This window comes from Apiospora kogelbergensis (assembly GCF_038363985.1).
Source record: "Apiospora kogelbergensis strain CBS 113332 chromosome Unknown utg000005l_segment0_segment0, whole genome shotgun sequence".
NCBI classification, from domain to species: domain Eukaryota; kingdom Fungi; phylum Ascomycota; class Sordariomycetes; order Amphisphaeriales; family Apiosporaceae; genus Apiospora; species Apiospora kogelbergensis.
Window position 1 is genome coordinate 4,286,236 of NW_027117422.1, and position 14,695 is coordinate 4,300,930.

General features: G+C 55.2%; 4 protein-coding genes across 4 annotated transcripts; 3 read left to right on the plus strand and 1 right to left on the minus strand.

Annotated features, from left to right (window-relative positions):
• Window positions 1-1,399: 1,399 nt before the first annotated feature.
• On the plus strand, window positions 1,400-3,188 carry PG998_008003 (uncharacterized protein; the record flags this gene model as incomplete). Its single annotated transcript, XM_066874819.1, has 5 exons — window positions 1,400-1,451; window positions 1,480-1,610; window positions 1,667-2,686; window positions 2,718-2,831; window positions 2,886-3,188. The coding sequence occupies 5 exons, from the start codon at window positions 1,400-1,402 to the stop codon at window positions 3,186-3,188; spliced, it is 1,620 nt and encodes a 539-aa protein (XP_066730764.1).
• Window positions 3,189-4,316: 1,128 nt separating this feature from the next.
• On the plus strand, window positions 4,317-5,612 carry PG998_008004 (PH domain-containing protein; the record flags this gene model as incomplete). Its single annotated transcript, XM_066874820.1, has 3 exons — window positions 4,317-4,729; window positions 4,894-5,171; window positions 5,233-5,612. The coding sequence occupies 3 exons, from the start codon at window positions 4,317-4,319 to the stop codon at window positions 5,610-5,612; spliced, it is 1,071 nt and encodes a 356-aa protein (XP_066730765.1).
• A 267-nt stretch (window positions 5,613-5,879) lies between these two features.
• PG998_008005 (uncharacterized protein) lies at window positions 5,880-7,526 on the minus strand (the record flags this gene model as incomplete). The annotated part of the gene is made up of 3 exons (XM_066874821.1): window positions 5,880-6,312; window positions 6,407-6,881; window positions 7,319-7,526. 3 exons carry the CDS (start codon window positions 7,524-7,526, stop codon window positions 5,880-5,882), a joined length of 1,116 nt encoding a protein of 371 aa, XP_066730766.1.
• A 1,167-nt stretch (window positions 7,527-8,693) lies between these two features.
• PG998_008006 (uncharacterized protein) lies at window positions 8,694-10,679 on the plus strand (the record flags this gene model as incomplete). The annotated part of the gene is made up of 7 exons (XM_066874822.1): window positions 8,694-8,840; window positions 8,909-9,140; window positions 9,210-9,236; window positions 9,299-9,536; window positions 9,633-9,953; window positions 10,019-10,046; window positions 10,167-10,679. The coding sequence occupies 7 exons, from the start codon at window positions 8,694-8,696 to the stop codon at window positions 10,677-10,679; spliced, it is 1,506 nt and encodes a 501-aa protein (XP_066730767.1).
• Between the last annotated feature and the right edge of the window lie 4,016 nt (window positions 10,680-14,695).

Consider the following 14,695-nt stretch of genomic DNA (forward strand, 5'->3'; position numbering starts at 1 on the left):
AGCTCAGTAAGTGCCATGACAATAAGCAAGCATGTATTTCAAGCACCTTGGAATGCATTGGACAAGGGAAAGAGAAAAAGGATGACAAGCCGAGAAGTATGATAGGAGCCATGAAGAATAGCATGCTTCTAAAGATAGATGACCTTAAAGGACATTGTTCATTGCCCTAACCAGACTGCACCCAGTGATACATGGATATGACGCTACACATAATGATGTGTCGATGTCTCGGTGCCCAAGACACAATGGGCTCGGATGGAACCGATGTAGATCCGAGACCTACCACCCAAGCAAGCAGCAGCAGGCAGGTAGCAAGCAGGCAAGATCCGATGGCGAATGCAACTCGAATGCTGGCATGAATTCCAGAGGGCTAGGAAAGTGTAGGTTTACTCTACACAAGGACGGGCCAGCGGCCAATCAAGACACTCGGCGATGATCAATTAGGTCGAGATGGCTTGAGTGCGTGCGTGCGTGCGTGCTGAGGTGCCGCCGGCCCGCCCTTGGAGGCTGCCGTCCCCTCCAACAGCTACCAGAGGCAGAGGCAGAGGCAGAGGCAAAGGCAGAGAGGCAGAGGCGGACGAGCACTTTTCCTAATTGGACTAACTCCGGGTCTCGTCTCCAACACGCCCGCCCCGACATCAAATTCGTTCGTTTTGTCTGTTCGCTTTCTCCAGTCCATTCTTACCTCGACCTCTAGGTAAATTTGGCGGCCACCATCCTCTTGCCCTGTCTCCAGAAACTTCTGAATCCCAGGACGAACAAGCAAACCACCATCCAATCAATCCATCCACTTCTCGCCCGTCTCCCTCTCTCTTCCTCTCGACTCGCACTTTTGCGCAACCAGAACCATCTTCTTCCATCTCCCCCGCCTATCCCTCCGCTCCCAAAACGTACGGCAATAATAAACCACCATCCACGCACCAACGGAGCACCATCCTCGTGCCTGACATTCCTCGAGCCACTACCGCAATCTTCGTTTAGTCTCGACTTTTTTTTTGTCTTCATTATATCGTGGTAGAGTTGGTCATTTGTTACACGAGCCCACTCTTGTTTGCTGCGCTTCCACTTGACGTCCAAAAAGTCAAAAAGGCAAGTTCCATACAGTGTACCAGGCTCATGCCCGCTGCGATTTTTTCCCAAAAAAATCACCATCACTTTGTCGCCGCTTCTTTTCCTCCCTTCTTCCTGCTCTTCTTATTCTACCAAGGCTAGGGCTAACGAATCACTTCTTTTCCACAGCTCGCCCTCCACTCCGACCCCCGTCAAAACTTGTTCGCGGTGCTTCTCAATTCCCGATTTCGTATTTGTCGAGGCCCCAGAGAATACTTCGCACCTCCTCCCGACTCTTCTCGCCCCCCACTCACCACCACCCACCACCTCGCACATCACCGACGAAAACATGGCAACCAACGGCAAGTCCACCCGTTTGCCGAAGCCTTCGGCCTCGGATTGTACGCCCTCTTGCTAACTGGACCACAGGTGCTAGTTCGACTCCCGACCAGTCCAACATGTCTGGCTCGAGTAACTCCAACCTTGGTAAGGACGAGGTCGCCTGGTATTTCGTCGAGCAATACTATACCACGCTGAGCAAGAGTTCCGATAAGCTGCACGTACGTCCGATTTGGCTGGTCCCGGTTCCTGCGCAACCTTAGCTAACCCATCCTAGCTTTTCTACAGCAAGAAGTCGCAACTCGTCTACGGCAAGGAGGCCGAGGTCTCGACAGTCTCGGTTGGTCGACAGGAGATCCAGGAGCGCATCAAGGGCCTTGACTTCAAGGAAGACACAAAAGTCCGCATCTCTAACGTCGACTCGCAAACTTCTTTCGACAACATCGTCATCCAGGTGATTGGTGAGAGCTCAAACAAGACCGGCGAGGACCCCAAGAAGTTCGTTCAGACCTTTGTGCTGGCCCAGCAACCGTCGGGCTACTTCGTTCTGAACGACATTCTTCGGTACGTTGACGACGGCGCAGTCGAGGAGGAGTTGGCCGAGGAGGCTGTTGCTTCCGAAGAGGCCCCGACTGAGCAGTCTGCAAATGCTGTCCCCGAGGCCGCCGAGGAGACTGTCGAGCCCGCGGCTGCTGAGCCGGCTGCCGAGGAAGCTACTCCTGCCGCCACCCTGGACCCCGTTGTCATCGACCAGAAGCTGGCGGAGGTGAGTGCATCTGGCAAGGATGCCAGTGTCAACGGCGATGTTGCTGCGGACCAAAGCGCCGATGCCGCACCAGCTGCCGAAGCTGCTGAGAAGACCGAGGCCTCGAAGCCTGACCCCGAAGCTCTTGCACGCGAGGTCGAAGAAGAGACTGCCCAGGAGCCTGAGAAGCCGGCCGACCCTAGCCCCACACCTGTCGTCACACGTCAGGCCCCGCCCGCTGCTGCAGCTCCCGCCAAACCCGCCCAGCCCGCTCAGCCTGCTCAGCCTGCTCAGCCTGCTAAGCCAATGACCTGGGCTGGCCGTATCGCTGCCGCCGCCGCCGCGAATGCTCCCAAGCCTGCCGTCCCAGTCGCCAAGGCTGCGGCGCCTGCTGCTACTCCCGCCCAGCCTCGCCCAGCCACTCAGACCTCGGCACCTGCTGCCGCTCAACCTACCGCCCCCGCGCCTGCTCAGGCATCCGAGCCCGCCGGCACTAAGGAGTCTACCGAGTGGCAGACGGCTGGCGGTGACAACAAGCGCCAGTCCCGCCCCGTTTCCGGCTCCGCCCCCCCGTGTCGAGAAGGAAGGAACCCTGGGTTACGTCAAGTACGTGACGGAGAAGGTGGAGAGCGAGGATCTCAGAGCTGCTCTTGCTGCTCACGGCGAGCTGGTCTACTTTGATATCAACCGCCAAAAGGTATGCCCTCGTTGAAACGTACCCTTTGGGATATGACACTAATGATTTATTCAGAGCTGTGCTTTCGTTGAGTTTGCCAGCACCGCTGGCTACAACGCAGCAGCCGCCGCCAACCCTCACGTGGTAAACGGCGAGAGCATCGTAGTTGAGCCCCGGCGCCCCAAGGCCAGTGCCTATGGCGGAGCTAACTACTCCAACACTGGCCGAGGTAACGCAGCGAACCGAGGTCGTGGTGGTATGGACGGAGGCCGTGCTGGAGGCCAAGGTGGCCGTGGCAACTTCGGTGGCCAGAACCGTGGCCGAGGTGGCATGCCTCGTGGAGGTGGCCGTGGCGCTTCTCAGGCTACCAATGCCTAAAGTCTTTCGAGTAAGAAAAACGGAGCCTGACAGGGCACAGGTATTTTCGGTAAAAGGCTAGCTGCAAAATACGGCTAGGGAGTATGCATCGAATACGACATGATGATGGACCACAGCATTGCTTACGAGAAAAAAGAGGCGGTCTGGGTTGAAATATCACGGATGTTGTTTCCGAGATGGTGCTTATGGAAGGGACTTTTGTCATATGTTTAATGTGTCGGTTGGTTTCGTTTTCGATTTGGTCATGGGCCAAATTGACCTCTGCGATTTCCGCATGGCGACCATTGATTTGCTGGCAGCTAGCATGACTGGGGAGGGGGGCGGGTCTGTACAAAACATTGATCAGAGAGAGGGCTGGAGGGGAAAAGCTGAACTGATACCTCGATATTCATTTGCATGGATGGAGTGAAAAAAGGAGGGGTTTGGGATTTCTACAGCGAACAAGAGAGTATGATACTGGGCCAAAAGTATTACGAGACTCTTTTATCTCATGTATTAGTGTAGTGTAATGGTACAACGAAATTAATGACAACTTTGTGTAAAACACAAGATGATATTGTGGCGGCGTTGGTGTCTTCGGTCAGCGTCTTGATGCCATCAACCCAACGGCCATTCCATACAAGGGGATGGATATATTAAGGTTATATCTCGGATCTCGTTGGCCACGTCGGAGCCGGCAGAGACAGGCAGATAATCATGGATTTCTCCAACATGCCTACCACCTACCTGGAACAGTTAGCTCGCTGTGTCTTATAGGCCCCAGACTCGCACACGAGCTGCAGGGCAATGCGCGGAAATATGCAGTGTCAAATGTGACATGGAGATTTGACTCACATCAGCATCCGCCGACACTCACTACACAAATGTCGTCCCCTGTCAACCTTAAACCTCACGCCTTCATTGCCCCGATATGGCAAGTGGCATAGCTCTGAGCTAGTCATGGTGGCGAGATTCGTGTACTGCGCATGGGTATCACTTCCTCATCTAAGGGTCTCTCGATTTCCTTCCGTCAAGCCGTCTCTATCCATGTCTCCTTCTTGGTTATAGCCAAGACAACCAAACTGATAAGGGCCATCCATTACCAGGAGGGAACGAGATCCCAACCCAGAGTGGGGAGGAAGAGAAAACATGGCGGGGCTGCGATCCGGAGATGCCGCCGTCCCTGGTGAGCCTCCTCCGGCTTACGTGGAATTTCCGTCACAAATGCCACCGCCATCAGTATCGTCGTCCTCACTACTCCCGCAGTACTCGTGCGACCTCGCCTTCGAGGCCGTGTTCCGCATGAAGATGGAGATCGAGGACACGGTCAAGCGGGCCGAGGACCGCCACTGGCGCTCCGTCTTCGTGCATCTCCGGGGCCCGGCCCTATATGTCTACAGCGTCCGGCGCGACTGGAGCTGGAGCGGCAGCGGCAGCCGGGCTGGGCGAAGCGGTGGTCCGGGAATCTCGTCCGACAACCCGCCTTGGCTGAGGAGGGCTAAGCTCGAGAAGACGTACACGCTCCTGCATGCGGATGTGGGCATCGCGGCTGATTATCCAAAGTATGTGTTTGCGAATGTGGCCGTCTCCGTTGTAAAAGACGATAAACCTCTTGTACACGAGAGTAATGCCCTTGCACGACACCTCCATCTACCAACGACCTCTTACTGGCCCCTTACTAATCTCTTATCAACCTCTCATTGGCATTGCTTACGTTTTTCGATAGAAGGCGATATGTGATCCGCGTCCGGGCAGAGACAGATCAGTTCTTGCTCTCCTGCATCGAGCTATCCAGCTTTGTCCGGTGGCTGGACGCTCTCTTCGCGGCCATAAACGTGGCGCCCGTTATCGACGAGCGAGAGTTCCCCAGGGATCAGAGCCTTCCGCGAGTGACCCGGCTCGCCTTCTCACATGGAATAAGGGGACCCGATGGACCCGGCATTGTGAGCCGGGACAGTGCGGCCCGACCGGCACCTGTGATACATCACTCGGCCATGACACCTCGTCACCCCCCATACATCATCGCAACCCGAACCACACTCGCACCACTCGCCTGCCACTACAGTCTCCCGGATTCCTGCGGACCAGCCCACCAACTATGACTCTCTCAGAACGCCCCCGAACCCTTTACTGAGCTCTATCTTCTCTCCTGGTGCAACGACAACAACAACAGCAATGGGCGGAAAGTGGCGGCCGCGGCACGAGTGGACCTCGACGCACGACATGGTGTATGCCAAGCTGTGCTACTCGCTGCTGCTGTTCCGCAGCCCGCGCAAGTCCGACTACGTCGTCTTCCAGGGCAAGAAGTGGTTCGTCAGCGACTGGACCACGGGCCGCATGATCCGCGTTCTGCCGCCGGGCTACTTTGACGATTCTGCCAGCGGTTGTAGTAGCGCAGCAGGGGGTCCGTTTAGGGGTTGGACAGCGGAGAACCGAATGATATGAGAGCCGGGACGTAGTCGGAGGAATACAGGCAGTCCGAGGCCTATTTACGAGAGATAGCCGACAAACAGGTAAACATGTGCATACCGTACAGTTTGATTCCATAAATTCTCAAGTCCTTCGGGGCTGGATAGAGTCTTTCTATTCTACATGAAACGATATTTAGCATTCGAGGCCAATATGTCTTATTGTGCAAGAAACTATTATGTACATGTCCTTCTCGAGCGTTCTAGAGCGTTTTATACTCATGTGCGCTTGAGGTGAAGCTGATCAAAGTCCAGCTGCCCTTATCCGCGTACGCCGTAACATGTGCTCTTCACTGCCGTTATCAGAGAGCCGCGCCGCGTCGCCATCCTGTGCGTTCCTAGAGTGGGTTGCATGGTTCCCAGGAGCACCCTCCGCAGCCGACTCCATTACACCGCCTTGGGCTTGGGCTTGGTAGTTGGCCGGCCGGAATTGGTCGCCATACTCAATCTCGGCGATGGTATCGAATTCTTTCCGCGTCGAGCCCTGGCCGAAGGTGCGCAGCTTGTGGCTTCCCCTGTCGCTACTGCTACCACCGGCGCCTCGGTACCCCTTGTTGCGACTCGAGCCCGGGGACGCGTTGGTTCGGTCGTTTCGGAACTTCGACCTGATGTGGAGGACGAAGACGCGGAAGGTGGGGAGGCAGCCGCAGAGGACGATGAGGTTCGATTCGACAACTCTGTGGGAAAATTTGGTCAGTAGTGGACAGTGGGAGCAAAAGAGGGAAAGGGGCGACTTTTATACGACTTGGCGGACGGAGATAAAGCACTTACAGCCACAACATGGCATTAGCCATGGTCCACGGCACGTCGGCGCTGGTGATCATGGACAGCAAGCTGACCAAGCGCATAATGGCGGCCACCAGCGTGATGGTGCCGATACCGAACCATGCCAGCAGCGCGGCCTTGTGCTTCTTGGACATCTGCAGGCCCAGGACAGTGGGGATGGGGTGCAGCATGAGCAGCAAGTCGGTGATGCCGCCCGCGATGGCCTGCAGCAGGTACCAGGGCGGTCGCGCGATGCAATTGTCGGCCGTGACCAGCCGCAGGTTCCACGCCGCCGAGACGGGTCGGCAGGCGAACATGACGGCCAGCCACACGGAGCCGAAGCACGCGATACACAGGAACCCCGTAAACATGATGCCGTACCGGTACCAGCGCGCCGGCGAGAGGCGGTAGTAGAAAATGCAGAGGACGAGCTTGGCCAGGACGGTTCCCCTGCTCGGCACAGATTTCTTGCTGTCAGTGGCTGTTCCGAAAATCAACGAGGGAGCAAGACTTACAGAATGGCTGTTAAAGTCAAGGCATGGATAACCTGTGCTATTCTGTTAGTAGATTTACGAGGCTGGCTATTGGGAAAAGGGGGTGTCCGCACCGCGCTCATATAAATGCTCTTGTCCAACGACTGTTCCCAACCATGTAATCCAACGAGTCCAAGCGACCAAAGATGGAGCATCATGGCCTGAGTTGCCACGAGAAAGGCCTACCGACACATGATGGCAAGTCAGCAACAACACTTCTGAGTTCCAGGGGGCATGCATAACCCCCAATGATTGTCAATTCTTACCCAGGAGGCCACAATTAAGTCTGTTGATCCAGGTCCATCGACAGCATGTCAGTGAGCTGGTAAACAGCAGGCGGTTATGATAGTTGGGCATGGAGATGAGGCAATCGTGTGTCACGTACAGTCGTCAATGAGGAACTTCCGCAGTATGAAAAGAGAAGTGTAGAGTCGCTGGGCCAAAAACAGGGTGGCGATGGGGAACTCGATCCCAAAGGCTAGAAACACATTCGTCTTGGTGGCTTCGTCGCGGTACGGGTGGGTGAAGTCGACCGTCCAGCCGTCCGGCGGGGGCAGGAGCACTTCGGTGCCGTTGACGATAGGAAAGGCCATCCTGTCTCCGGTGGTGTGCAGATGTTGATCCCAAGATGGCGGGCAACCAAAATCAGTAGCAAGTTCTACGGCGACCCTTCAGAGGGATGGGGCGAGGGCAATCAAGTTCTGCATGCTACTAAGGGGCGCTCTTCTATATACCCAGGACGCAGATTCGGACATGAAACCTCGCTACCTACTTCCTTTACTGCGTCGTATGAGTGATGACATGGAGTAGGGGATCGCTTCCTACCTATGAAGAATGATGTGTAACAAAGTGAAAGTACCTAATTGCACCCGACACCCTGGTAATGCAATCCAGAGAGGCTTGGAGTTTCTGACATTTTCCTACCCGTAATCTTTCCCTCCATAGAACCTCTTACGGCAATATACCTTGCTGATCTTATAGCCGGCCCCCTGAACCGTTGACCATTAGCTGAACGGGAAGCGGCCACGGCCGTGATGCTGACTGCATGGATGTATGCTACACTATCCAATGACATTGCTGCCGACGGACAATCGTTACATAAAAAGCAAGAAGAAGAAAGAGAAGGGACGAACACTGCAGGCTGTCAGCGGGAAGCCTATCTTTTCCTCATGCTACGAAGTAGTAGGGCAGCAATCGTATGATGTGAGAACATTACCGGCCATGCCCACGCCAACCGACCGGTGAACCAACCAGGATGTGCTATCCAACCCCCATCTTTGATCGTTCGGGTTCCATTCCCGACGTGGGGGTTAGCTGATACAGAAACTATAGTACGACGTCTCTCCCGCCAAGCCCCCAGACAGTGTTCCGATTAGGGAATAGCTCCGACTAAGACGGAGAGCAGCCCTTCTGACGCTGCGCTGCGTTGGGGTCGGAGATCTTGGCCACTTGTAGGGCGTAGCGGAGCATCAGTCAGTAGGAGATGGTAGCTCAACGTCCCAGATCCAGTATCCTCCCCCGAGTGCCGAGGTCTTGCTTACGGCGTACGAGTACTGGTGAGAGGGCAGAGAGGGGGCTTATGTTACACTGCTTGTCGTGTATGCACATGCGACATGTATATCTTATAACACATTGCCGGATCCGTTATTTGGTTGGCCGTTCTCGCTGTTGGAACACCTCAGATCTGCGCTTGGCACGGCCTGTCGCATTAGAGCGTTGGTCCGTTTTCGTTGGCTTGCCTATCCCTTGCGTTGCCCACGATGGTGTATATTTCAGTCAAGTTCGTGGCCTTTGCCTTTCTAAATGTAGCAGCAAATCTGGGAGCCAGCACGTCGCATTCTACCATGACAGACTCTCTGCTGCCCACCAATCGAGGGCCCGATGCTATCTCGGGCCCCGACTCGACGGTCCGTATCCCAACCCCCAATCAAATGCCCCCTTGGCTTGGTTATATCACCTGCTGATATGCTGGCAGTGTGACCTGCTCGAAACGGCCGGCTTCAAGGCCCTCCGACCCAACACTGCAGGATATAACGCACGTGAGGCCGAGTACTACTCGCTCTCAGCTCGGATGTGCCCGTCCTGCATTGTTCAGCCCAAGATAGCCGAAGACGTCTCGAGATTGATTAAGTTCTTGGCCACCAACACCACCTCCAACTGGGCTGTTCGCTGCGGTGGCCATACTGCCTGGGGCCCGGCAGCCGACAGTAAGACCGCATATACTACCTCCCCTATTTATATCGTGCCAATGAGCTGACATGTAACTCGAACCAAAGTCCGCGATGGTGTCACGATCGACCTTGGTAGGCCTTCCATCCTTGGAACGATTTGGAAGGCAATGCAGTGTTGCTGACAGGCTCCTCAGGGCTCATGAACCAAACCGAGTACGATGCGGAGACCAAAACTGCCAAGATCCAAGGTGGCTCGCTCTGGCAGGACGTCTACAGCACCCTCGAGCCATATGGAGTGACGGTTCCTGGCGGCCGCACCTCGTCAGTCGGCGTAGGCGGCTTCCTACTTGGAGGTGGCAACAACTTCTACAGCAGCAGTGTCGGCTTCGGCTGCGACAATGTCGTCAATTACGAAATCGTCCTCGCTAACGGGTGAGTCCCCTAACAGTCCAAAGTTCCAAGGTCGAATATGGACCACCATGTATCTGTACCGTCAGCTGATGAAAGATTGCCGGTGCGACTTTGCAGTGAACTGACCAACGCCAACGCCAACGAGAATGCCGACTTGTTCAAGGCCCTCAAAGGCGGCTCCGCCAACTTCGGCATCGTCACACGCTTCGACATGCGCGCCATTGTTACCGGCGACTTGTACGGGGGTCTCATCACGCACCAACTGAACGCGACGGACAAGGTCATCAGCGCTCTCTCGAACTTCGTCGACCGAGCAGCAGACTACCAGGCGGGATCCGCCTTCAGCTTCTGGTCGTACATCCGTGGCGCATCAGAATCCGTCATCATCTCGGCACTGCACGACGCCACAGGCACGGCGGATGCGCCCGCGTTCGCCGAGTATGCGGCTATCGAGCCGCGACTGTCATCGAGTCTGCGAAAAGCTAGTCACCTGAATATGACAGAAGAGCTGTATTTTGCGAAAGGGTTCCGGTAAGGCTTCCCCGGCGAAACAAGAAGGTCGTTGCTATTTTTTCATCCTTGACACACATACACACCTGGCGCAACTTGGGAATGATGACCATTCTTGTTTGCTGACAACCCCTGAAATAGCAACGTCTGGTTCGCCCACACCGTGGTCAACGACCCGGCGATCCTCAAGTACGCCACCGAGCAGCACAACGCCTTCGTCGCGTCCTGGAAAGCCGAGGTGGGCGACGACACCTTCAGCCTGTACACGCCGTTCCAGCCGCTGCCGTCGACGCTCTTCGCGCACGGGGCGGCGCAGGGGGCGGCAACGTGCTGGGCATGAACCCGAAGACGATGCGGGGCCGCAACTGCGTCCTGCACCAGGCCTTCCTGGTCTTCGAGGGCGGGCCGGAGCTCGAGGCCGAGGCGCGGCGGCGCATGACGGCCTACCGCGAGGCCGTCAAGCGCGAGAGCGTGCGCACCGGCACCGACGTCCCCTTCGAGTACCTCAACTACGCCGACAAGACACAGGACCCGCTGCGCTCGTACGGCGCCGACAACGTCGCCTTCCTGCGGCGCGTCGCGGCAAAGTACGATCCGGAGGGGACCCTCCGCAGACGCATGCCGGGTGGCTTCAAGATCCCCGAGGAGGACTGAATGGCGCGCCCGGGGACACGTTTGGGTTATCAAGTATGTAGACAGCAACAGACAGACGTATCAATATGCCTTACCGAATACCAAAGAACAGTTGGAGATCTCACACAAACTAGCGGCAGAGACAGAGTGAAAGCCTCATCCCCATGAAATGGCTGCCCTGCAACGTCTGAGACTTGACTCTATCCATCCTTCTTCGTATCCCAGCGCGAAGAAACCCCGCAGTCCATCAACAAAAGCAGCGTCTCCTAATCCAGAAACCCCATGTGATGCAGCTCCACCAAGATCCAGATTCTTGTACATATCTCCAATCGACATGTTCCTTTGGTTCCAATCGTGGGTAATCCAGAGAGCGTAGATAGACGATGGGTACCCAGAATAAAAGGAAGTAACCGTCCAGCGTCCCTAACATTGTCGCGTGTAGTTGCCAGATACGCGGCCCTTCGACCTTGACCTCCATGATACGTATCAACCTACGTGCGCGTCAGGCGCGGTAGACGCCATCAGCATCGACACTGGCACAGCCGTCGTATTTCCGGCCCTGGTTAGCTCTGGCAGGGTGTCTCGAAGGGCCTGCAAAGGTTGGCCAGCGTATGCGGGAATAGTCTTACAACCGATCGAGGGACGCTTACCATCATTGCAGCAACAAGGGCAGGTGTTGTCGTGCTTCAGTGGGGCTGCTCTTCGGACAGTCGAAAAGACAAGTAGGCGGTACAAAGTTCCGCAGTCTTCGGCCGAGCATCTGAAGATCACCCATGATGCTTTCCAGGCATATTTCTCGATGGTGTACCAGCCCGCAGCACATCGATATTATATACCCTTCTTGATATGTGGAAGGCTGTTCTTTTCGGGTCTTCATTGTGAACCCCTTTCCCACGTTTCTTGACCCTGACCATGGCCCGTTCGCATGCGTAGGTGATTATCCTAAGAGTACCGACTCTTTGGCCAAAACTCCATAGTTCCTGTCATTATGGGATATCTGGCTGTCGTGAATGCCGCTGGCCATGAGTTCAAAAGAACCGAAATCTCAAACCCGGCGTCATTGGACCATGGACAGTCGTCCTTGAAGACCATTCAAATATTTCCTGCCAATGGTGATCATGCCGTACAATAGCTATCGATGCCTTCGATCGAGTGCCTGCACGCTCTTCCCAGGCGTAGCGGTTACCATCACATAAGCAACTGACGCGTCGACAGTAATGTTCACAAATAACAAGGCTGTGCAGCCCGAAGCGGTTCATCAACCAATGCCGGTGATGAATAGTGGATAGCGTTATCGACACTGAACACGATATCTTACAATACTATAGGTATGGCCGAGACCCAGACTGCCGGACTGCTCCACACGTTGCAACTCAGCGTTGCAACGCTCGTGGTGCGGCCCTGCTAGCATCCAAACTTAAGTCCGCGGCCACTGAAGATCAAGAGGTCGACGATACCACTCCAGGAGGTCTATCGGTTTCAGACGATAGTCGGTAGACTTCCATTGGATCGGGAAGTTGTTGGCGGGGGATTTCTGACTCGATATCGAGGCTGTCGAAGCAAGTACCACATACATACATACTGGCGCAAGCCGCAACCTGCGGGGCGACCCGGTTCTTGGTACTGAATGGTTCACCTCTGGCTCACGATGTGGATGATGTGTCAAAGATGCCGTGATTGACAGTTAGGAGACCCGACGTCCAGACACATGCGTAACCTGGTTCGATAAAGGATCGTGGATGGCACACATCAGACATGTAACAGGTAAAGCTTCGAGTAGCATGCCATTGAGGAGGATGGTGAAGTTCTACACGGCAGATTCATGATCCGCCGCATGACGCATGATGGTAGCCCATGTGTCCGTCTTCATTTCTTTCCCGGCGTAGACCATTTTCGTGGGCCATGCGTGTGGTTCATACATGTGTTCTGGCTTGCGCAAGAGCGCGGATGTTGCCGCTCAACCACTCCTCGTGGTCTGGCGAATTGGTCGAACCCGACAAATGCGAAGACAGGCCTTTCTTGGACGGACGGTAATCACTCACATCACCGCTGCAGGGGTCGCGGCAGTAACCCCTGAACCCCCGAGCATATCCGTACGTGGTACCCAACGGCTAAGCTAGGGCCAATCACCATGTCCAAACAATTCGGATCGGAGACCGCACAATAGAATGCGCGCAGCTCCTTATCAATGAGCACGGCTGCATGGACAAAACCAGGTACGAAAGGTCAGTGTGAATGGGTACCCAGTATGGAGGCAGTCCAAGGGGCTGCGGGATTCACCCATGTCCTTGGCAGGTGGGAGGCGATGTTCTCGTGGTAAGTCCCTGACATTACGTGACGTGTAGACATCTGACATCTGTACGAAATGAAGATTGCCAGAATGAAGACAGGCCAAGGCGGATTTGTGAGTGATTGAAAATCTACACGTAGACATGGTATGGATCACCCCTGCAGAGACTGCAGAGGGTGATGATTCTGGCCCAAACCCCTCTCTACCTGTTCCCACTACATGTGAGTGTGGTTCGATGAGGGCGCTGTAGCTTGAGTTGAGGGTCCTGGTTCTTGATCGCGAAGACGACTCTTTGACCCAGGCGGAAAGAAGTTGAGGGAGATTCCATGCACAACGACGGGCAAGCAGTCGGTCGGTGGAGGCCGATCGGCAGTTGGGTGGACGAGAAGAAGCAAAGAAGTGCAAGCCGCAATGCACGAACCAATAGTCCAAATTTGGTCGAATCTGATAACCGACAATTCGAAGGCGGAACGTCTAACGTGTTTTCCTCAGTGCCGTACACATTTTTCGTTGTGATGTACATCCGTATCCCAGTTCGACCCGGAGTCTGTAACCCATGGCCCATGGGAAGGGGAACCGTCTCGCCCCCATCCGCTTCTATTCATAAACCCAGCACCTTGTCCTGTCGTCATGACCTTTTCTGTCCAAGCGTACCAGAGATTCGATGAGATGGCCGGGGCGGGGACAGCCTTCTTTCGGCCTCGTAATTCGTCCGGCTGCCGGCCGTGTCTTCTGCCTGCTGCGAACTTGCAGTAGGTACGTGTGTATGTGCATCCATTGCATTGATCGCATGCAAACAGCTATATGTAATGTAGTAAGTGTATTAATAGTAGATAGATGGGCAGCGATTGAGCTTTGGCCCAGAGATCCGGCTCGTTGCCACATGGCCACGCTACACGACGCCAAGCTTGTCGGCCATCTCCCTCTCGTGTCTCGTGCTGGCAGTTTGTGGTCTATCCACCCTTTCCAGAACCCAAGGCTCCAAGCAGGAGTTCTTCTGGCCTCTGATGCTCCCTCGGAGTCCCATATTGGTTTCGGAATCTCCACAGTCTTGGCCCCGCCCAACGATCAAAAAAGCGTGGCCAGCACATTTATGTGGACTGTCGCTAGCAGACGTACATTTAGCATAGCAGATAGCAGATACTGCACGTACCAATCTACAGCTATGGCGCTCTCACGGTCATGCCCGGCACCCGGTACCAACAGCACGTTGCGTACTCGATGCGGTGCTGCGTGCGGCATCGACATGCCATCATCCCTTTCCTTCTGGTCCACGAGGAGTAGGAGGCCATTGTGGCACCTGCATGGGCCGGGGTGCCTCGGCCGTCCGCACCTACATACATACAAGTAAGCAAGTGTAGGTATTGAGTACTGGATCGGCCTCCACCAATACTTCTGTGGCCCCCGTCCATCCTTATGTAGCCTGTCTGCTGGCTTGCCTACCTAGGCAGCTATCCCCTGTCCAATCCACGAGCTCAAGATTTCTTATTTGATCGTAGGGGTGGCGCTGTCACCGTTGACCATGAACCATCTCTTCGCCTTGAGCTACAAGTATCTATCACGGTCGATCCTGCAGCCACCAAACCGTTGAAGCCGCCCGTCGGTCGCCGTTCATTAGCCTGCTTCCTTGCATCCGCATCTGCCTTCGATATTCTACCCAAGACTGTTCATTCTTCTGTGGTCGAGAAGAGTCTTGGCCTGCTTCTTTCGTGCGAGCTGCACCAGCGTTGTTCCCGCGCGAAAAACA